Genomic DNA, 23,831 nt, shown 5'->3' with positions numbered 1-23,831 from the left:
AAGCTCCGCGTCATCTGGCTCTGCCAGTCCTGGAGGACCAGATGCGTCTGGTCTTCTGAGACTGGGACAAGCTCCGGAGCCCCTCCGCTACAGCATTCTGTGAGCGAGCCAGTCTCTGGAGCCCCTCAGCAACAGCCCTCTGAGCCTGGGCTAAGTTGTCAAGGCCCACAGCCACGGCCTGCTGTGTCCCCAGAGTGCCAGCGAGAACACCGGCAATGGCCAACAATGTCTCCAACATGCCCTCGACACCTGTGGCCACGGACCGATGAGCCTCCAGGATGACGGCAATACCCTCGGCCATGGCCTGCTGTGTCTCTGCCATGGCCCGCTATGTCTCCAGGAATGCCTGGTGCCTATCACCCATGAGGCCAGATCCCTGTGCCAGACTTTCCACTGTGGACGCCACCCTTGCAGTGTTGGCCTGGTTACCACCGGCACCACTTCCTGCGACAGCACTCTGTTTGACTCCTGTAAACAGCCTTGCAGTCGCAGCACGATTCCTGACAGCCCTTCCATCAGGTTTCCTGATGCATCTCCACCAGCCTTGGGACGAACGAACCCTGAGGACCGGCATCTGGCTTGGGGACAGCTGAATCCTGGCCTGCAGCAGACCTCCGTGTGCCCGAACCCTCGGATGTGCCCGCCTCCACTCGATGTGCATCTGCGGCTGTGATGTGCTCACCAGTTAGTGACGCAGAAGCCTCAGCGCTAGCATGACGCACGGTAGTGATAGTCTCTGTGTTGATGGGTTGTGTTGCTGATGCCTGTGCCAATTCACTGGTGCGGTCCTCGAAGGATTCCTCAGGGCCTCCCTCCAAGGTGTTGTTTGAGGTGTCCAGGGGGTTATCTTCAGGAGCAGAAGTGAGGAGCGCCGACACCAGAAGGGCCTGGTACATCAGGGTCGAGCGTTGTAAAAAAGGGCACACATTAGGGGAAGGAAGGGAAAGCAGCCCGCGCAGCATGGAACTTATTCAAAGAAGACTTAAGAATAAGGTTCAGTTGATGCTTACTTGCATGCCGGATGCCAATCTGGCTGTCAGTGACCATTCGAGGCGTGTTCCCCCCCATGCCAGCTCCAGGGCACGCTGTTCATACACTGTGAGCATCCGCCGCTCTGGGACACCCCCACCAGTCTTCTCCCTCTCATGGTGGTTGTGAGCGCGCGTTCTTCTCCTGTGGGGACATAAGGGGAATTGCAAGCATGGATGTATTGAAGGGTACGGGGTGCAATGTGTGTCGGGGTTGGGGGAGCTTGTGGTGACTGTTTCTGGAAAATGGGTCCACACTGGGGTGGGGTTGATTGGGAGGGCACAGGTATTGGAGGCAGTACTGGGGAGGTGGGGGGGGGTGGGGGGGGGGGGGGGGGGAGGGGGGGGCAGGGAGGCGGTTGGTGGCTGCCCTTGAGGTGTCTGGGGATGTTTTGACATTGTAGGCACAGCACAATGACAGGTTTCAGGATGGGATGCACACTCACCTTTGCAGCCCAAAGACAGTCGTTCGTTTTCTTGTGGCACTACTCTTCAGACCAAGGGGTCAGTGTCCTGGCATTTACAGACGATGCCACCACCTCCCAAAACGTGTTTGCTGTGTGACCCTTTGGGTGATGGCCCTGAGCGGTAGAGCAGCTGGCACCTCTCCTCCACCCGCATCTCGCAGACGGACCTGCGCCTCACCATAAATCTTGGCCCACTTTTCTTTGGGGCAATCTTCCTGGTGTGACTGGCTGTGTGTCCATTATTGCAGCTTATTTTCAGCTCTGGCTTATTAAGGGAGTGATGAGGGAGCGAGTGGCGTTTGCTACCAAATAAACCTGTTGGACTTTAACCTGGTGTTGTTAGACTCCTTATGTTGTTAAGGGAGTCCAGGTGCAGTCAGTTTGGGCCACTCATGGGCCCGTTAGGTACATTTCATTGTGAATAATGTACAGGCAACCTGGTTTCAATAGAGGGTGAGCCATCTCCAAAGGTGCTGATTGGGTGAACTCGACAAGGTACTGTGTCCAGGGTTTTCTTTAGTTTATTTATTAGTGTCACAAGTAAGGCTTACATTAACACTGCAATGAAGTTACTGTGATATTTCCCTAGTCGCCAAAGCCCGGCATTTATTCGGGCCAATGCACCTAACCAGCACGTCATTCAGAATGTGGGAGGAAACCGGAGCACCCGGAGGAAACCGGGGAGAACATGCAAACTCCACACAGACAGTGACCCATGCTGGGAATCGAACCTGGGTCCCTGGTGCTGTGAGGCTGCAGTGCTAACCACTGTGCCGCCGTGCTGCCCCATGCCCTACGAGGGGGTGCAATACTCAGGGCTCTCACTCGATGAGGGGAAATGCTCGCAGGCAGGGGGTGTGCATGGCAGCACAGCGCTCTGTGTGTGAAGTGAGGGGGGAGGGATGGGTAGGCCGGGGGACCAGCGATGTCCGGGTCGGTGGGGGATGGAGAGGCCAGCGATGTCTGGGTCGGTGGGGGATGGAGAGGCCAGCGATGTCCGGGTTAGTGGGGGATGGAGAGGCCAGCGATGTCCGGGTCAGTGGGGGATGGGGAGGCCAGAAGGCCAGCGATTGTTTTGGCGGGGGGGGTTTTGATGGCCAGCAATGTCTGTGGGGGGTTGCGGCCAGCGATTTCAATACTGGGAGGCCGTTTTGGGGGTTTTTCAAAGATGTGCGCATGTGCGGGGGCTGCTCAGCGCGCCGATTTCAGCCGCTTTGGCGGGAATATGCCCCACCCACAGCTTTCCAGAATGATTCACGCTAGTGCCCTCTGCACAGAGTGTGGGAGATTCATTTTGAAACATTCGCTGATAAAGCCAGCGCGATTTATTCCAGTTTTGACCCGAATTCAACACTTAGAATTTTTGGGGGAGAATCGCCCCCTGCATCTCTCTCAGGAAGGAGTTGGATATATGTCTTGGGGCTGAAGGGATCAAAGGATATAGGGGGAAAGTGGGAACAGGTTACTGAGATGAATGGTCAGCCATGATCACAATGAATGGTGGAGTGGGCTCGAAGACCGACTCCTGCTCCTATTTTCTATGTTTCAATGTTTATGAGAGGGATTTTATCCCTTTAGGCTGTGTAAACCATAAAACAATGAGCCAAAGCTAAAAATGGAAATCCTGTTCCTAGCAAGCTAACTGATCATTTAAACACCATGGTTGGGTTTTTCTGCTCTCCTGATACACAAGACGAATTCACATTCCACACCCTCAAGCCTTGCCATTCCACCATTAAGATAGTTGGACCTAGGACACTATCCTGAGGACATTCTGCAGTGATTTCCTGGAACTGAGAAGACTGACTTCCAACAACCACAACCTTTTTCCTTAGTGCTGGGTATGACATTGCAATCACTGGAAAGTTTTACCCCTGATTCCCATTAACTCCAATTTTGTTAGGGCTCCTTCCTAGGATCATGCAGAAGGAGGCCTTTCGACCCATTGAGTCTGCACTGACTGCAATCCCACCCTATCCCCATACATTTACCCAAGCTTATCCCCCTGACACTAAGGGACAATTTGGCATGGCCAATCCACCTAACCCACACATCTTTGGGGTGTGGGAGGAAACCGGAGCACCCGGAGGAAAGCCAGGCAGACACGGGAAGAATGTGCAAACTCTGCACACAAAGTGACCCAAGACGGGAATCGAACCTGGGTCTCTGGTGCTGTGAGGCAGCAGTGCTACCGTGCCACCCTGCCGCCCCAGAGATCCCACAGTTGATCTCACAGCGTGGTCAAATGCTGCCTTAATGGCAGCCTCACCTCTGGAGTTCAGCTCAGTACAATGGACTATCCTGAGACCATAAGTAAGTTCAACATGATAGTGAAGAGATAGAACTTGTAGAATGGAATTAATATGTTTAAAGGATACGTAGCAATGTTACAGTTGGGTTATTGAATGTACAAATACAGCTGTGGCTTCATTTTATCTCTCACCTGAGAGCTTGTTGCAGTCTTGCGCTGAGTTTAGGGGATTGTGATCTGCATTTTGCAAATTAAACTTTGCATAAGCACTATTTTCAAATTCAGCGTGTGCATTAGTATCTTATTACTGGGTTAGATCTGTGTGAACTCAGCCCACATTATTCAGTCGGCAGGAGATTCATTAATAAGTTAAATACACGGTGGCACAGTGGTTAGCACTGCTGCCTCACAATGCCAGGGACCTGGGTTCGATTCCCGGCTTGGGTCACTGCCTGTGTGGAGTCTGCAAGCTCTCCCTGTGTCTGTATGGGTTTCCTCCGGGTGCTCCGGTTTCCTCCCACAGTCCAAAATTGGTGCTGGTTAGATGGATTGACCATGCTAAATTCTCCCTCAGTGTATCCTGCAGTGTGTCCATTCCTGCAGCTTATATGCAGCTTATACCTGAACAGGAGCCGGAGCGTGGCGACTAGGGGATTTTCACAGTAACTTCATTGCAGTGTTAATATAACCCTACTTGTGACACAAATAAATAATAATTAATATTAAATAATCAAGTGTAAAACAATGTTCACTACAAATGCTTGGGGGATATAATATTCAAAAGGATAAAATATCTCTATTCTGATTTGTAACCAGTTGAAGCTGAAACCATTCGCTAGATCTCGGCAGTGAATGCGCATGGTGGCAATGCAATCGATTGAAACAAGGATTGAAACGTGTCCAAGTCCTGGCAATTAAAAGCATGGAATGTTCAAATCCCTTTCTCCTCGTATTGTTGTGCACTCATGTTCCAATCACATTCTCACATTGTTCATTGAAAATACCATCTCTTTCCACCATCATCCCTTTCATTTATTACACGGAGGGTGCCAAACAGAAACATACCTCTCAGCCTCCTCACATGCCTCCTCCCACCCTCCTCTTCATATTAGGATAATCTTCTATTCCTTTCTCTTTTATATGTTTATCTGGATTATCTGCATTCAACTTAAATGCCTTTATATTATTCACCTATGGAATCCATAGAATCATAGAATTCCTATAGTACAGAAGGAGGCCGTTTGGCCCATCGAGGCTGCACCGACAACGATCCCACCCTATCCCCGTAACCCCATATATTTACCCTGCTAATCCCCCCAAAACTAGGGTCAATTTAGCATGGCCAATCAACCTAACCCGCACATCTTCAGAGTGTAGGAGGAGACCGGAGCACCCGGAGGAAACCCACGCAGACCAATGGGAGAACGTGCAAACTCCACACAGACAGTGACCCAAGCCGGGAATCGAACCCAGGTCCCTGGCGCTGTGAGGTCGCAGTGCTAACCACTGTGCCATCGTGCCGCCTCAATTACTCAATGTGGTGACAAGTTCTACATTCAAACTACTGGGTAAAGAAGCTCATTTTGAATTACCTACCGGATTCCTTTGTGATTATCTCATGGCCCCTAGTTTGGATTCCCCCATAAGTGTTTCCCCCCAAATATAATGCTGCCTCAGTTATCTGTTATTCTTTTAATATGCCACATTGTCTATCGATCCGCCATTTTATTGATTGCCTCCTCTAATGCCATGTACTGATATCAATTTTTAGTCACAAGTTTTCTTCTTAGAACATATAGAACAGTACAGCACAGAACAGGCCCTTCGGCCCACGATGTTGTGCCGAGCTTTATCTGAAACCAAGATCAAGCTATCCCACTCCCTATCATCCTGGTGTGCTCCATGTGCCTATCCAATAACTGCTTAAATGTTCCTAAAGTGTCTGACTCCACTATCACTGCAGGCAGTCCATTCCACACCCCAACCACTCTCTGAGTAAAGAACCTATCTCAGACATCCTTCCTATATCTCCCACCATGAACCCTATAGTTATGCCCCCTTGTAATAGCTCCATCCACCCAAGGAAATAGTCTTTGAACGTTCACTCTATCTATCCCCTTCATCATTTTATAAACCTCTATTAAGTCTCCCCTCAACCTCCTCCGCTCCAGAGAGAACAGCCCTAGCTCCCTCAACCTTTCCTCATAAGACCTACCCTCCAAACCAGGCAGCATCCTGGTAAATCTCCTTTGCACTCTTTCTTATCCACATCCTTCTTATAGTGAGGTGACCAGAACTGCACACGATATTCCAAATGTGGTCTCACCAAGGTCCTGTACAGTTGCAGCATAACCCCACGGCTCTTAAACTCCAACCCCCTGTTAATAAAAGCTAACACACTATAGGCCTTCTTCACAGCTCTATCCACTTGAGTGGCAACCTTCAGAGGTCTGTGGGATCTTCTTAGGCAGTCCCTTGGGTTCGAACCAACCCACCCTGGAAATCACTTCCCCAAGCCCCCCTCCTTATCCTCCTCCCCCACCCCCCCTGCCCCGCCCCCTCATCACTCCACCCCCATCTCCATGATCCAGTCTCCCCACACACACATTGCAGCCGTGCTCTCTGCCTTCCCGACATTTCTCGGCTACTGGCTGATGACGCAGCCCTCCTCAAATATCAAGACTAAAATGTCCACAATTGTTATACAGGCTACCATTCCAGCATGATCTGAAATTCTGTATAACTTGGATATAAGTGCCTGACTGTCGATGGAGAGAAACTCATTTTAAAGACACTGAGAAGGAAAATAGCAGATAACAATTTATTGTTTTACTCATATTTTAGTTTACCAAAAGTAATTTCACAGAAATGGGATGTAAATAAGAGCAGGTTTGATACAATCATTGTCGCACATTCCCTATAAATCTAAATAATCTTAAACCCAAAAATAATCTTATTTTTCAATTGCACCAAAATACAGATTGTTTACTGAGAAATCAGCATTAAAAACAGATATAACAGGGGCAAGTTTCACTTTGACTTTCAAATATTCATATTACACCCAGGAAAGATATTGGAATAGTCAGAATACAAGAGTCTGTGTAACATTTCATGTTCGAAATTAGGTTAAATCAAAGCGGCTTTTGATGATAGTGTTCAATGTCTGGTGTTTTTTTATTTCTTATTTTGAGTTATTCAGGCCAATGAGAATCGCAAACAGCTGGTGGAAATGGTTCAGAGGGAGAAGATTGCTTTGTTGTTTGGGAGAGAATTTTGGACAATGTTCCAAAGAACAAAGAAAAGTAGAGCACAACACCCGGTCCTCCAAGCTTGTGCCAATCATGATGCCCTAACTAAACGAAACCCCGTATTCGGTCCGTGTCCCTCTATTCCTTCCCTATTCCTATTCCCATCCAGATGCCCCTTAAATGTTGCTAATGTGCCCGCTTCCACCACCTCCTTCGGCAGTACGTTCCTGGCACCCACCACTCTCTGCGTGAAAAACTCCCCCCCCCCCCCCCCCCCCGCACATCTCCCTTAAACTTTCCCACTCTCACCTTGAACCTGTGCCCTCTTGTAATTGACGCTTCCACCCTTGGAAAAACCTTCTGACTATCCACCCTGTCTGTGCCTCTCATAATTTTGTAGACCTCTATCAGGTCTCCCCTCAGCCTAAGTCTTTTCCAGTGAAAACAAACCTAGTTTATTCAACCTCTCCTCATAGTCAGCACATTCGAAACCAGGCAACCTTCTTTGCACCTCTCTCCAAAGCTTCCACATCCTTCTGGTAGTGTGGCGACCAGAACTGCTCGCAATAGCCCAAATGTGGCCTAACCGAGGTCAGAAACATATCTTATCCTCCGCCCAAAAACTATAGTCCTGATTAAGGGCCAGAAGCTTATAGTGGGAATGGCGCCAGTTTCTCCTGAATATGAAACCCACTTTCTCCTGGGTTCTTCACACCCTTCCCTCCCTTTTGAACCTCTGGAATGTAAACAAACAGCATCAATAACCAGCCTGCAGGGATTTGCTGGAACGAGGCCACAATGAGGCCCTTCTGCAAACTGAGGGGGTGAAGCATCCACTGTGCTTTTAGAAAGCGTGCGGCGAACGTACGTAAATAGTCACACATTTTCCACATGCAATTTTCTTCAAGAAAAGATAATCATGTCGCAAGTCAGCTCGTTGTAATCCTTTCTTCCTGTTGCTGAACATAATGCTGAGGCACTTCGAAAAGCCGTCTGTCGACATATTTCTCCTGCCTCTTCTCGGTCTGTGGGTGGAGGATCAAATGACACTTGGGAGTAAGGTGTGTGTCTATTACATTGTTGAGAGGTTCACATGACTCGGACTGGAATGCAAAGAATCTACAGTATCCTTTGACACTGTGCTACGCCCCTAACACACCACGCAAGGTTGTTTTGTTTTGTTACAATGAGAACTTTGAATGCAGAGAATCTGTAATCAAAGACAGGTAGATATAGATAGATAACTGGTTTACTGAAAAATCGAGACGACAAATGTCGAATTGTGATGGCGATACAAATAAAATCCTTAAGTAATCATAATTCATAAGTTACAGACATTCATAAAAAGTACAAAATGATGAAACGATTGCACAATTGCGAACATTTCAGTGTACAAACATACATGGCAAAGAACAGGTATCCTTAGTGAAAGGTTGACTGCATTCTTCATATTGTATTGAGTCCATAAATCAAAAACAGGTTGAGTTCTTTAAATTCTCAATCGTTCTCATTATTTGATAAATAAAAATAAAATAAATAATAAAATATTTAATTGCACAGTAAATCGGGCTGCATTTTGCTAAAGTTAAGCACTTAAATGGAAAATGAGCCACTATTTAAATGTGAATTGATCCTTTTCTTTCAGGGAACGATGAACCTGCTGTGTATTTCCATTCATTTGCATCTTTTCAATCTTTGGTGTGAATGACATGGCAACTTTCTGCTTGGGTTGGGCTACAGACTTTCACTTCCTGGTGGGATATTGTGTCGAAGCGCGACTTCTCCCATGGCATTCTCCAGATATTTTCTGCTCCCATCGTGGAACCCGCCCAACATGAATGGGAGCGGAAAATCCCGGCTGGTGGAACTTCTTCAGGGTCATGCTGAAGGTTGGGAAGGCTGGGAAGAACAAAAGGGCATGTCTGCGATAGAGCAACATTAAATTGCAAAGATGCGATGGAAAAAGACAAAGGAGTGATAATAGTGACATGAAGCATTTGCCCAGAGTGAGCGTCAATGGCAGAATGGGCAGCACGGTGGCATAATGGTTAGCACTGTTGTCTCACAGCGCCATGGATCCATGTTCGATTCTCAGCTTGGGTCACTGTCATTGCACATTCTCCCTGTGTCTGCATGGGTTTCCTCCAGGTGCCCTGATTTCCTCCCACAGTCCAAAAGACATGCCATTTAGGTGCACTGGACGTGCTAGATTCTCCCTCACTGTACCCAGACAGGTGCCGGAGTGTGGCGACTAGGGGATTTTCACAGTAACTTCATTGCACTATGAACGTAAGCCGACTTGTGACTAATAAAGTTTTATGTGTGTTCCCAATAAAGTTTACGTTATTTTGAAACAAACTGGCTCTTACCTCATTTATCACAGAAAGACACCAACTGTGTAATGGTGACACAGTGATTAGCACTACTGCCTCACAGCGCCAGGGGCCTGGGTTCAATTCCAGCCTTGGGTGACTGAGTGGAGTTTGTACATTCCCCCTGTGTCTGCGTGGGTTTCCTCCCACAGTCCAAAGATGTGTGGGTTCGGGGATTATCACAGTAACTCCATCGCAGTGTTAATGTAAGCCTATTTCTAACACTAATGAATAAACTTAAAAAAAGAATAATGAACAGCTGTGTCCAAAAATGAAAAACGAGATTCAGAACAGCAAATGGCAAAAGTCTGGAATCAAAAATAAGCCCAGGAGATGAGGTGCTGTTCTTGAGCTTGCAATGAGCTTCACTGGGACACTGCAGCAGGTAAGAGAACAATAACCAGAATAAAATGTGGTGAATTAAAATGCCAAGCAACAAGGTGGAGGAGGTCAGGGTTGTGGAGCAAATGGAGGTGTCCTGCAAAGTGGTCACCCATTTTAAAGATTCCTGGTTGGTGAATCACCAGCAGTACTGCCCAGGAAAAGCCAGAATAAAGCAAACTTCCCTCCAGAGCAGGTTAACGATACTGTGGATATTGGTCAGGGGAAAATCCGCAACTGCAGTTTGGGAAGTAACCGTCTCATGATAGAAATGTAACCTGACTGCATACTTCAGAATGTTGATGTTCAAATAAGAAGCGTGAAATGTAAATAACAAATTTAATTTAGCAGAGACCGAGGTGGATTGTACCATAAAGAAAAACAAATGTTAGAGGGCCTAATCCAATGAAACAAACCATTCAAAACGCTTTAGCTCAAGTTTTCTTTTGTAATCATGGGCTGGATTTTCTAGGAAGTCACGCTCCCTGCTTGCATAGCTGGTTAGGAGTTTGGCCCCGAAAAAGCAAACTGCCCTGCAGCTATTTTACACTTGGCGAGGGAGTTTAATTGTCTTCGGACAAGAATTCCGCAGTCATCAGGGGAGGTGGCCCCACCTCACAGCACTGCCAGTCAAATCAATTGGCCGACAGGGCTGGAGCTCCAGCAGCGCCAGGTACGAGCACTGGCCACTGCTGCTGCTACAGCCAGAACCCAAAAGAAGAGGGACTGAAGGCAAGTACAGGCTACCAGCCCAGGGCAACCCCAGGATTGTGACCTTGGAGAGATTGCGGGGTGGGTGGGAGAGGAGGTGTATGATGGGCACACTGAAAGAGGTTTCCCTTCCTGCCTCCGTTTTGCTTGACACTAGCTCAAACCTCTTCACCGCTGAGGGTAAAACATCGGTGTGTGAGTGAGATGAAGGACCACAATGGGTGCACTGGGCAGCCTTTTGCCCAGTGCACTCCCACCAGCCCCTGTGGAATGGAAGACAGTAAGAAGTCTAACAACACCAGGTTAAAGTCCAACAGGTTTATTTGGTAGCAAAAGCCACACCTGTTGGACTTTAACCTGGTGTTGTTAAACTTCTTACTATGTTTACCCCAGTCCAACACCAGCATCTCCACAGAGTGGAAGACAGGTCAGGGAGCAATGAGCAGGCTATGTACCCATGCCTACGTGTGCCCCCCCCCCCCCCAAACACACGTCTGTGGAGGGGTGTAAAATCCAGCCCTAGATTTCTAATTAATCATAGAATCCCTACAGTGCAGAAAGAGACCATTCGGCCCATCAAGCCTGCACCGACAACAATCCCATCCACACCCCACATATTTACCCTGCTAATCTCCCTGACACTAAGGAACAATTGAGCATGGCCAATCAATCTAACCTGCACATCTTTGGACTGTGGGAAGAACCTGGAACAGACTCAGACACGGTACTCCACATTAACTCACTCATGGGGAGTGTTGGAGAAAGCAAGTTTCTTGTTAACACCTTTGCCTTTTGCTTCCAGGCATGACAGCTATACATTTTTTTTTAAAAATACAAGGTGGTGGGGTAGAATACCACACCAAAATCAAGAACCAAACTGAGCCAGCTCATTATCCCACACAGGGCCCAGCTACCAGCAAAAGCAGTCACTTCTATAAAAAAATGTAATGCTGAAATATGAAAAGTCGCTTCGATTGCATGTCCTGCCTTGTAGTGCACTGGATCAATAATGCAAGGCATGGTCTGTTCTCTCGGTATTACATACCCAAGTCTAAACATTTTTCACAGCATCAAATTCTCAAGGTTATGATTCGGAACTTCCTCTGGAAAGGTTTCCTTCGGTGCTCGCTCGTTCTCAGTAGATCATTTTACACTCAGCAGCAACAAAACATACTGCATTCCAGTGCAAAGCCTGTCAAACAGGCTGACTCATCAAATCCGATGCATCTTGCTTGGATCGATAAGTAGGATTTGCCACAAGAGTCAATTTCCTCCCCCCCTTTTTAAAAAAAAACAAACAAAACCAGGAGGTCACCTCCAACACATCCAACTTGCTATGGAATACAAAACGTGTGCGAGTTTAGAATAGGATTCCTTTGACAGTCAACATTAAAAAAAAAAGACAGATTGTTCCATGATGCCCAATGGTCACAAAACACTTGTTGTGAATTTGGGGGAGGGGGGATATCTTGCAGCACAGCATCATCAAAGCCCACCGGAGTCCTTTGACACATGGAAGGTGCCGTTCACAGTTAACGTCCCAGTTTCATGTTTTTCTGTATCTACATGAAACACAAAAAGATACATGATTGTGACCAGTAAATATAGCATCTGATACAGAACCCCCCCCCTCTAAACCCTTTGCTAAGCACAATAAACTGTATATGGGTGCAGTGCCTCAAAAGATTAATACACCAATGCTAACTGAAAAACCAAACCATCTGAAACTCCCCCAAAAAAAGTTGGCCTTTTTGTGAGCCACATATTCCTGAATCACGACTGTCTCTATACAGTATAGAGGCTCACTTGTGGGGGAGTGCAGGAGAAAAAGGTAACAGGTGTTTGGTTAGGCCGCATTTGGAGTATCACGTGCAGTTCTGATCACCACACTACCAGAAGGGCGTGGAAGCTTTGGAGAGAGTGCAAAGAAGATTCACCCGGATGTTGCCTGGTCTCGAGGGCAAATAAACGAGCATTGTTTTCACTGGAAAGATGGAGACTGAGGGGAGACCTGATAAGGGTCTACAAAATTATGAGAGCTATAGATAGATGGGGTGGATAGTCAGAGGCTTTTTCCAAGGGTGGAAGTGTCAATTACAAGGGAGCACAGGTTCAAGTTGAGAGGGGGAAAGTTTAAGGGAGTGGGATTGTGATCGGTGCAGACTCAATGGGCTGAATGGCCTCCTCCTGCACTGCAGGGATTCTATGGGCGGGAGAGGTTTTTCCCCCACACGGAGTGGAACACATTGTTATAGGAGATGGTGGAAGCAGGCACATTAGTAACATTTAAGGAGGCACCTGGATACGGTGCATGAATAGGGAGGGAATATAGGGATAGGGACCAAGTAAGGGCAGAAGGTTTTTTTTAAAGTTTAGTTAGGGCACTATGATTGGCACAGGCTCGGAGGGCCAAAGGGCCTGTTTCTGTGCTGTTCTTTAATATCTTTATTACTGATGTTTGTTTTCAGTCCGTACAGCAAATCATTCTTCTCCCCCTTACCTCATTCTATTTTCAGCTGCACAGATTATACAGCCAAGATCACTTCATAATGGAATAAAAGTCATTCCTGAAAACTGATTTCAATTATGTTTTCTAAACTGTGTTGAGTGATTGATTTCAGCCTGATGGAGGTACTTAAAGAAAATGCCCAGTGGTTTGGAAATAAAAGAAAATGATTAGCACAGTGGGTGTGAATTTAAATAAAAGCTCAAAATGCCATCTCCTGCTATTGTATTGCATCAAGACCGGCAGCACAAAAGTCAGTCGTCAACCTCCTGAATTTGCTTTGCATAGTTGTTATGCAACAGGGTCTATTTTTAAACTTTGTACGTAAATAGTAAAAAGTTTGAACTACACAGGCACCAAATTCATTCATGGGACATGGGTGTTTCTGGCAAGGCCAGCATTCATTGCCCATCCCTCGTCACCCTTGAACTGAGAAGCTTGCTAGGCTATTTCAGAGGGCAGTTGAGAGTCAACCACATTGCTGTGGCTCTGGAGTCACATGTAGGCCAGACCAGGTAAGGATGGCAGATTTCCTTCCCTAAAAGGACATTGATAAACCAGATGGGTTTTTCCGACAACGGTTTCATGGTCATCGGTAGATTCTTAATTCCAGATTTTTAAAAATTGAATTCAAATTCTACCATCTGCTATGGCAGAATTCGAACCCAGGTCCCCAGAACATTGAGTTTATGGATTAACAGTCTAGCAATACCACCATTGGGCCACTGCCTCCCCTGAATGTATTATTGGCTGACGTGCCCGGAGTACTCAATTTCCCTCAGAGCTTTTTGGGAACATTTGCACTTTTGTTTTTAACCCACAGGATCATTGATCACAATTTAGGTTCCAGGACAGAATGGGATGGAGGGAGGAAAGCAAGGGAGAGGAATGGTGTTGTAGGTACAGGAAAGCTCTGATGATGGGTCATCCAGACTCAAAACATTGGATCTATTCTCTCTCCCCACAGATGTTGTCAGACCTGCTGAGATTTTCCAGCATTTTCAGTTTGACTCCAGCATCCGCAGTAATTTGCTTTAAAGAAAGGAGAGAGTTGGTATTGCCAGCATTTAGCACAGAGCAGAGTACTTTTGAAAGGGTAGGTATGGAGAAATACAGATGAGGGTCTTCAGTTACTGAGAAGTATGCAAGGGACAGATTTAAAATCAAACTGCAAAAATATCTAAAGGGGCTCACTGGAGCGACGGAGGTTGAGGGGAGGTTGAGGGGAGACCTGATAGAAGTCTACAAAATTATGAGAGGCATGGACAGAGTGGATAGTCAGAAGCTTTTTCTCAGGGTGGAAGAGTCAATTACTAGGGGGCATAGGTTTAAGGTGCGAGGGGCAAGGTTTAAAGGAGATGTACGAGGCAGATTTTTTACATAGAGAGTAGTGGGTGCCTGGAACTCATTGCCGGGTGAGGTAGTGGAAGCGGATACGGTAGTGGCTTTTAAGGGGCGTCTTGACAAATACATGAATAGGTTGTGAATGGAGGGATATGGTCCCTGGAAGGATAGGGGTTTTTAGTTAAGTTGGGCAGCATGGTCAGTGCAGGCTTGGAGGGCCAAAGGGCCTATTCCTGTGCTGTAATTTTCTTTGTTCTTTGACTGGTGTCAAAGGTAAATCAGTGCTCATATAGTTAAGGCCAACAGGTAACAAAATATTTTATTCACATTAGAGAACTAGCAGATGGAAAGCTAGCAGCTCATTAGTTTCAGCCTGAAGATTAATAATAGATTGGAAGAGCTTCTAAAGTGCAAATGTTTGGAAAAAACAGAAATCGATCTGCACTCTGTGTAGATGCTGAAATAACTCGGATGAAATCCCAAATAATGGATGACAGATTTATTTGGAAACATTTCCCCATTTCCACTGGTCCCTTCTCTGGTGGGCAAAGTCAACCAATTGGGAATGAAGTCTACTGGCATCAAAGAAAACAGGGAATTACAGACAGATTTCCAGAGTCATGGATATAAAAGATTTCAATCAGCTCTGGCTAGGGTCTGAGAATCAACATAGCAATGATTAAAAGGAGGAGGAGAAAGGAGAATTTCTATTACGATTCTGTTCTCAGTGAGGGCAGGAATAGGAATCAGAAGATTATCTCCAGATCAAGTGCAACACGAAGACTGCCTTTTCCCACTTTCATAACATCGCTCAACTTTGCCCCATCTCTTTCAGCCCCACGACCTTCAGATACCTACTTCTGACCGCATGCATTTCCAAACACAATGAGCCAACACTTGTGGCATTTTCTTCAGTTGCCAAGGCCCCAAGCACTGGAATTCCCTCTCTACACCCCTCAGTCTCTCTCATTTTCCTCCTTGAAGACACTGACTAAGCTGTTGGTCACCTGATCCAATATTGCCTTACGTGACTCAATGTCACACTTTGTTTTATAATTCTCTTGTGGAGCGTCTTAGCATCTGTAATGCAATGCAATGTCCTATGTAAATATAATTGTTGTAGTTAAGGTTTCTGGCTATGCAATGTTAAATATTGGTGGCAGCTCATCACCACCTTTAAGGGGCAACTAGAAATAGAGAATAAATGCTGGCCTGGCCAGCAACACCCTGATCCTGTAAATGAATTTTTTAAAATTCTCAGAACACAATTGGGACAGAACTTGCCGCATAGGAGAGCTTCTATGTGTCATTGGGTGTAGTGAGGGAAACTGGCATGTCCTTAACTTTTACTATTATTGTTGCGAGTCTTAGCTGAGGTTATCCTGATCTTATTACACAGTGCTGGAGGCAAGGCTGCTCCTAAACTTGACCTTTATTGAACATTCTACTACATACAGTACAAGACTTAGCAAAGCCTCGTGCTATCCCTCAGCATAGTCTACTGTCATGTGATCTTACATCTGGTGCAGACTGTCTATTAAGGGTTGGGGTACAAATGGGGAGAAAGGAAAACCCATCAATCCAGCTACTGGAATCCCAGCCCTCGAGTTCCTGATACTCTGGCCAATATTTACCCCTTACTCAACACCACTAAAATAGATAATGTTTCTCAGGACTTGTGCAAAAATTGGCAGCCATGTTTCCCTGCCTAACGACAAGGGTCTACTTTAACACTGCGATGAATCCCCTTTGGAAAGTCCAGAGGGGTGGGGCTGAATGGTGTCATATAAATTCAAGTTCTTAAATTCAAATTATTTATTTCTCTTACAATTAAATTCCAACACCCTATATTATCGACACCACCCATTTCAGATTGTGGCTACTTCAAGAACAATTCAGAGAGCAAGGTACATCTTCAAATTAAGAATAGATTTATGAATTATACTTCTGAGTAGATTTGACATGATACCGAATGACAAAGTTATTGGAGGCTGATCAGGAGGGTGGAGATATAGTCATATGCCACATGTGGCCTGTCTGAATCAGTTGGTGTCATTACTAATTAAGGAATTACCACACTGTTGTGGGTTTAAATCATTTACACTTTGAATTCAACATTAATATTCCAGGGGAGAGAGAAACACAAGTGCCTTTATCTGGCGAATGGTTCAAGCCACGTGCACCAGACTTGGCCACAAAGTTCTGCACTAAAGTATAAGCAGAGGCTGAGGGAGTGCCATCCTGTTGGAGATGCCTAGGGAATTAAACCAAACCCCCTCCCCAGTGGATGCAAAGGATTCCATATTGTACAAAGTTTACATCATATTTGGCTAACAATCAGAAAGAACAAGGTTGCAAGAGTGGTTGTTACAGTAGTAATGAAATAAATCGACCTTGGCTCTTGTGGAACACAGCCATTTGAGCCTTTCAACTGAATTCCAGAATACAAAGCACATCAACTTCAGGAAAATGAAACTGATGTTTGAACTGACATCAGGAGATTTCAGAGCAATGATGAAATAAATGTCTCAAGTGTAATTACCTTGGGTTTCACAATGAGAGATTTTCATTGCTTTGTGCAGTACATGTACGGACACACTTAGTATTTTATCAGCTTTTTAAATCTGCAAGATTGAACAGGTCTGACACCAGCTAAAGTGAAGATAATCTTCAGTTGAGAAACCTCATCAGTTCACCTTAATTCATCTGTCCAGCAAGATCCGCAAGTACCCTCCTCAGAATCCCTACAGTGCAGAAAGAGGCCATTTGGCCCATCGAGTCTGCGCCAACCACAATCCCACCCAGGTCCTATCCCTGGAACCCCATTTACCCTGCTAGTCCCCTGACACTAAGGGGCAATTTAGCATGGCCAATCAACCTAACCCACATATCTTTGGAATGTGGGAGGAAACCGGAGGAAACCCACGCAGACATGGGGAGAATGTGCAAACTCCACACAGACAGTGACCCAAGCCAGGAATTGAACCCAGGTCCCTGGTGTTGTGAGGCAGCTGTGCTAACAACTGTGCCACCGTGCTGCCCAACCAATTGCATCCTCCTGGTAGGATGCAATCAGTCTTCAAATAATTACATTGTTTTTGCCACCAAGAGAAATTGCTGGAAAATCTCAGCGGGTCTGGCAGCATCTGTAAGGAGAGAAAAGAGCTGACGTTTCGAGTCCAGGTGACCCTTTGTCAAATCTGGACTCAAAAACGTCAGCTCTTTTTTCTCCTTACAGATGCTGCCAGACCTGCTGAGATTTTCCAACATTTTTTCCTTTGGTTTCAGATTCCAGCATCCGCAATAATTTGCTTTTATACAATTGTCTTTGCCTCTGTCTGCATGTCTATGCCATACGTTGGTCGCTCTTAGATTTACCTTTTACTAGCTTGTCCCTTTGTCTCACTTAATAATCCTCAACCATCACTTTCTGAAAGATCGTCTCTCAAATGATTTCTTTTATGACTCACAAGTCCAAGTTTCTCTAGTCTCGTTTCATAAATCAAGGCTTTGTGGACCAGAAGTGGACAGTACTTTGTGGACGGATCAGAGAACTGTACAGTTTGTTCACAACTTCCTCAGACTTCCTTTCTTGTCTATGTAGCCCAATGTTCTTTGATCAATTGCTGTGGTTGGACACGTGGAGTGTCAAGTCTCAGAATCCCTACAGTGCTGAAGAAGCCATTCGGCCCATCAAGTCTGCACCAACACTGACGGAATATCTCACCCAGGCCCTCCCCCCACCCTATCCCTGTAACATCTCACCTTTCCCATGGTTAATCCATCTAACCCAAGAGGCAATTTAGCATGGCCAATCAACTTAACCCACACATCTTTGGACTCAAGTCTCAAATCTCTGAACTTCATCCTAAGCTATTTCAACACCATCGATGGACGATGCCCATTTTCCCTTTCTGCAAGAAGTACATTACAAATGCCTGTATTAGATTACAACTTTCATTGTTCTACTACCCTCTTACAGCTTTTTGCCCAATTCATTCTGTAAATTTCTCAGCTATGATTCCACTGCCTCCTCTAATTTGGCATCTTCTGCAAATCTGACCAGTTTTCATTGAGTTAGTTCACCCTCAGTAAAGCTCAAGCCCTACCATGACTTCATTACAATTTAACTTCTTATCCATTCCCAAGAGTTACCTGGAACCTCCTGCTTTCAGGAATTCAGTGAACCTTTTCATTGAATCCCCACAGCACAGAAAGAGGACATTCGACCCATCAAATCTGCACTGACTCTCTGACAGTATGTTATCCAAAGCCCTCTCCCCCGCCATATGCCTGTAGCCCCACTACCATAGCTAATCCACCTAACCTACACATCTTGGGACACTAAGGAGCAATTTACTATGGCCAACCCGGCACATCTTGACTGTGGGAGGAAACCCATGCAGACATGGGGAGAACGTGCAAACTCTACAGTCACCCAAGGCCAGAATTGAACCACGGTCCCTGGAGCTATGAAGCAGCAGTGTTAACTCCCACAATGCCACTAAGCTGCCAGTTATCTGTAGTCTCTCTCATTAGCAAGTTAGCAAAGCAATATCAAGAATTCTTAAATTCTGCAACTGTTATGGGTTAGAATGAGATGAATTATCACAAAACAATTGGGATAATTTGGATTTGTACGCCAATCTTCCGTGCTTGGACATTCCGCAAATCAGTATTTGGCCTCAAATTTGATGTAGATTAAATAAAATTCCTAACAGAACTCCTGTCTGACAAGCTGCCACAGGGTAATGATGAATACAAGAAAGTCCCAATAACAAATTCTCCACAGGGCCAAAATTAAACAAAGACATTTCCTCATTGGTCTACACCAATCTAGTGTGTGCCAATAGCTACACTAATGAACCATTTAAGATAATCTGTCAAGCTTGTGATGTGGATCATTTATGCTTGCAAGAAGTGACATAAATTCCTACACAGTGGCCCATTCCCTGTAAACAAAAGGACATGCTCAAGCCTTATGCCTCTTTTGAATCACCAAGGAGTTTGATGAGCCTATAGTTGCTTTCTCCATGTCAACATCTCTGCCAATCAATTAATCAGTACCCTTTTCTCCTGAAGTCTAAATTGCTGCGATCATTCTGGTGTTTGTCCTGATGAACACAAAACAAAGCTTCAGCAACATGTCTCATTTCAGCAAGATGTACATTTCTATGCACAATAAGGGAAGGTGATGGCTGAGCGGTATTACCGCTAGACTATTAATCCAGAAACTCAGCTGCTTTGGGGACCCGGGTTCGAATCCTGCCATGACAGATGGTGGAATTTGAGTTCAATAAAAAAAAATCTGGAATTAAGAATCTACTGATGAACATGAAATTATTGTCCAAAAAACCCATCTGGTTCACTAATGACCTTTAAGGAAGGAAATCTGCTGTCCTTACCCAGTCTGGCCTACATGTGACTCCAGAGCCACAGCAATGTGGTTGACTCTCAACTGCCCTCTCCAAGGGCAATTAGGGACGGGCAATAAATGCTGGCCAGTCAGCGATGCCCATGGCCCACAAATGGATAAAATAAAAGAGCTTGATATCTGTTGTTAAGCAAAATGGGACTGGTACACTAAACACTGCATTATTACAAAGAGATGGTAAATGATTAGATGTGAAGGGGATTGTTGTTGCTTCTACTGAATCTGCAGGTTCTCTGCCATGTGGCGTTGAGCAATATAGTTTGTTTTTAATGAGCAGTCTGGACTGTTTCAGATGCATAAACACCCCGTGCAGCTGGCAAGATGGCACAGAGCGCTTGCTTCAGTTTTATCTGACCACTTACTGGTTGTGCGTGTGGAGTTCTGGCCAGGCCCCCATGGACATCAACTGCTCCTCTAGAGCCACAATTCTGAAGCCAATGTAACCGGAAGAAATCAACAACAGTAGTACTCTGCAATTGAAAAAAAAATAGATTAACAGGATAGACATTAAAACTGGACAGATTCCTTCCTGATAACTTAGATGTACTGAAACGGTTTGTAGCTATACTGAAATAATTTGTAGTGAACCCATCACAAAGCATTAATCCTACTTTGTGTCATCCCACATTAAAAAACACTGAACATGTTTGTGCAGTATGTTCTATAATATTGGTAAAATTTACCTTATTTTTATGAATACAGCTTAGTCTTACCAGTTATAAAACCAACTCTCTGACAGAGCATCTTACCCAGGCCCTCTCCCCCACCCTATCCCCGTAACCCGATTACATTTACCATGGTTAATCCACCAAACCCGCACATCTTTGGAGTGTGGGAGGAAACCGGAGCACCCGGAGGAAACCCACGCAGACATGGGGAGAATGTGCAAACTCCACACAGACAGACAGTCACCTTGGTGTTGGAATCGAGTCCGGGTCCCTGGTGCTGTGAGGCAGCAGAGCTAACCACTGTGCCACCATGCTGCCCCCATCTTTGTAATATTACCCTACAAGTATTCTTTCCTCAAAGACGACAAAGTTGTAGGTTCACCGAGGATATTAAGACGGTTCTCAAATAAAAGCAAAGCGTTGCAGATGCTGGACATCTGAAGTAAGGATAGAAAATGCTGGATAAACTCGGCAGGTCTGGCAGCATCTGTGGAGAGACAATGTTCCTTCTGCAGAAGGGTCATTTAGACTCGCAACATTGGCGGCATCTGTGGAGAGAGAATAGAGCCAATGTTGCGAGTCTAAATGACCCTTCTGCAGAAGAAACATTGTCTCTCCACAGATGCTGCCAGACCTGCTGAGTTTATCCAGCATTTTTCGGTTTCTATTAAATGGTTGCATTTTCCAAGACGTACAACACTCACAGCAGGACATAGATGATGATGAGCGTGTTAAAGGTGGCTGATTCATGACACACAAATGATTTCACCCTTTTTGTTGCTTTCTGGAGCCAAGAGTCACCTGCAGTTTGAAAAAAAAAACCCACAAATAAAAAAAACAGGGAGGTAACAGGCAGCAAGTGCACAAAAATAGTCAACTTCCCAAAGTCACTATTCCTGGAGAGGAAATTCTCCCTTCCAGCAGCCTTGTTTGGAAACATGGTTGTGGTTTGAAAATAGCAACACCCCCTGAAAAATATACAACCACTTGTGGGAAGCCAGTTCAATTCTCATGATGCGGAAAAGCAAGAAAGTTTAAAAACCATTCAAAATCCAGACTGCAATTCTTCCACATTCACCAATAGCTCATTTACAAAATACCGTACCTACATTTGTTCTGCCTTCCAGAGCACGAGATATAACACTAACAGTTGCCTTCAAGAGTCACAGCTTTGCTTTGGAGTCCTGTCAGAATTCACACCTTACTTAAAGATTTACTAGGATGCTACCGGGACTTGATGGTTTGAGTTATAAGGAGAGGCTGGATAGACTAGGACTTTTTTTTCCCCCCTGGAGTGTAAGAGGCTTAGAGGTGATCTTATAGACGTCTAAAAAAATAATGAGGGACATAGATTAGCTAGATAGTCGACATCCTTTCCCAAAAAGGTAGGGGAGTCTAAAACTATGCGTTTAAGGTGAGAGGGGAGAGATACAAAAGGGTCCCGAGGGGCATATTTTTCACTGAGGGTGGTGAGTGTCTGGAACAAGCTGCCAGAGGTAGTAGTAGAGGTGGGTACAATTGGGACTAGCTTAGTGGTTAAAAAACGTCAGCATGGACAAGTTGGGCCGAAGGGTCTGTTTCCATGCTATAAACCTCTATGACTAACTAGTTTGTTTACCCCTCATGTGAACACGAGATTTCAAAAAAAGGTACCCAAACAGGGCATGAATGTGGGAATTTATTCTGTTGAGCTTTATGCTTTTTAATGATGGAAGACAACTTAGCATTAGGGGAGTCCTGAGACTCTTTTGCGAGGGTTATTATTCAAACCCCAAAAATCATCAATGTTTTTCCACATGTTTCCTTTTGATGCAAATTGAAGATGCAATTTAACCTCTTGTTAGCCGGTATTTGACCATTTCCTTCCCTCAGGGGAGCAATGTGCTTCACAACCACTCACAGGAGGAGTGAAAGTACACTTAGCTGAACTTGCTTTCCTGGTTTTTCCTCCTCCACCTTTTCTCCCTGTTCTATTTGTCTGCCATGTGGGGAAGTCGAGACTTGATGGTGTGCCCTTTAATCAGTTATCCGTCATTGCAGATCAATGTATGGTGCCACCTAGCTTAGAGGAGGCAATTGCGCAGTAGTATTGTCACCAGACTCGTAATGATACTCTGGGGACCTGGGTTCAAATCCCACCACGGTGGATGGTGAAATTTGAATTCAATAACAATCTGGAATTAGAAATCTAAATGATGACCATGAAAATTGTCAGTTGTAAAAGCCCTAGTGGCATTATCATTAGACTATTAATCCAAAACAACTCAGCTAATGTTCTGGGCACCCTGGTTTGAATCCTGCCACGACAGATGGTGGAATTTGAATTCAATGAAAAATATCTGGGATTAGGAATCTACTGAGGACCATGAACCATTGTTGGAAAAACCCATCTGGTTCACTAATGTCCTTTAGGGAAGGAAATCTGCCATCCTGACCTGGTCTGGCCTAAATGTGACTCCTTAGCCACAGCAATGTGGTTAACTCTTAGCTGCCTCTGAAATTTGGTTTAAGGGCAAGTAGAGATGGGGATTAAATGCTAACCTTGGCAGCAATGCCCATACGCCATGAACGAATAAAAAAAATTAAAATGATAAGGTATGGACCATGAGTGTTATTTTTATTTCTTTAAAATGAATCATTAGTCCAAGTTTTCTAAAATATGTCCGATTTCTTTTTTGGAGTTGTGGGGGGTGGGGGTTGTTTGGATCAGTGTCCCACTAAAGGTGGAGATTAATTGACTTTGCAATTCAAATATCCTTGTGTTAAGTTGGACAGAAGGTCCCCCGCAGTTATTTCCCTCTATTATCTGTGAAAGATTAGCTAATTAATTCAGTTACTGTATTTCATTATTTTTTTCTTCTTAGTGATGTGTGGACTGTTGGAAAACTAGGAGTGAAGAGTGGCTAGGTGACCTGCTGCCGCCAAGCATTTGACACACCCATGCAAAAGAGAACTACTCACTTCGATCTGAAGTAGGAATGTCATTTTGCTAATACTCTGCCAGGTGTGTGGTATATAATCCTTACCAATGTAGCATGAAGTTCCCTCTTCAGATTGCCCTTCCTGTTCTTTGTTCTCTTTACAAAGAGGAATCCCATTTTGAGTTGGGTCAGCAGCATCTGTAGGGGGGACATAACGGAAAGACTGCTAGTCAGGCAGTGCTGACGTAAGAAAGGAATTTTATGATTAAATGAGATAAGCCAGGTAACTGAAAAGACAAAGAAACGCTCAGCAAGTCGGGCAGCATTGGTTAAAAAAAAATGAAAGTTTCAGGCACGGCCCTTCATCAGAATTAAAGTGTGCTACAGATGAGAATCTCAAGATTTAATACAGCAAGGTGAAAAAAAGCTCATACTCGCAAGAGAAGGAGCTGTACAGTGATGAGGCAGAGAGCAAGTGTCAACTGGTTGGAGTGTGCCAT

The 23,831-nt window shown here is 45.2% G+C and overlaps 1 protein-coding gene across 2 annotated transcripts in view; it reads right to left on the bottom strand.

The window, feature by feature from the left end:
• Positions 1–10,657: 10,657 nt before the first annotated feature.
• Positions 10,658–23,831, bottom strand: part of LOC144479737 (GRAM domain-containing protein 2B) — a 62,132-nt gene continuing 48,958 nt past the window's right edge. For both annotated transcript variants that reach the window (XM_078198769.1, XM_078198768.1), the window contains exons 10-13: positions 23,437–23,529; positions 21,115–21,211; positions 20,105–20,212; positions 10,658–12,020 (exon numbers count right to left, since the gene is read on the bottom strand). In XM_078198769.1, coding sequence (XP_078054895.1) covers positions 12,005–12,020; positions 20,105–20,212; positions 21,115–21,211; positions 23,437–23,529 — 314 coding nt within the window. In that variant the 3' untranslated portion in view covers positions 10,658–12,004. The remainder of the gene's footprint in view (positions 12,021–20,104; positions 20,213–21,114; positions 21,212–23,436; positions 23,530–23,831) is intronic.

This window comes from Mustelus asterias, chromosome 26, assembly GCF_964213995.1.
Source record: "Mustelus asterias chromosome 26, sMusAst1.hap1.1, whole genome shotgun sequence".
Classification (NCBI taxonomy): domain Eukaryota; kingdom Metazoa; phylum Chordata; class Chondrichthyes; order Carcharhiniformes; family Triakidae; genus Mustelus; species Mustelus asterias.
Note: the sequence above shows the minus strand (reverse complement) of the source record. Positions and strands in the feature narration are given on the sequence as shown.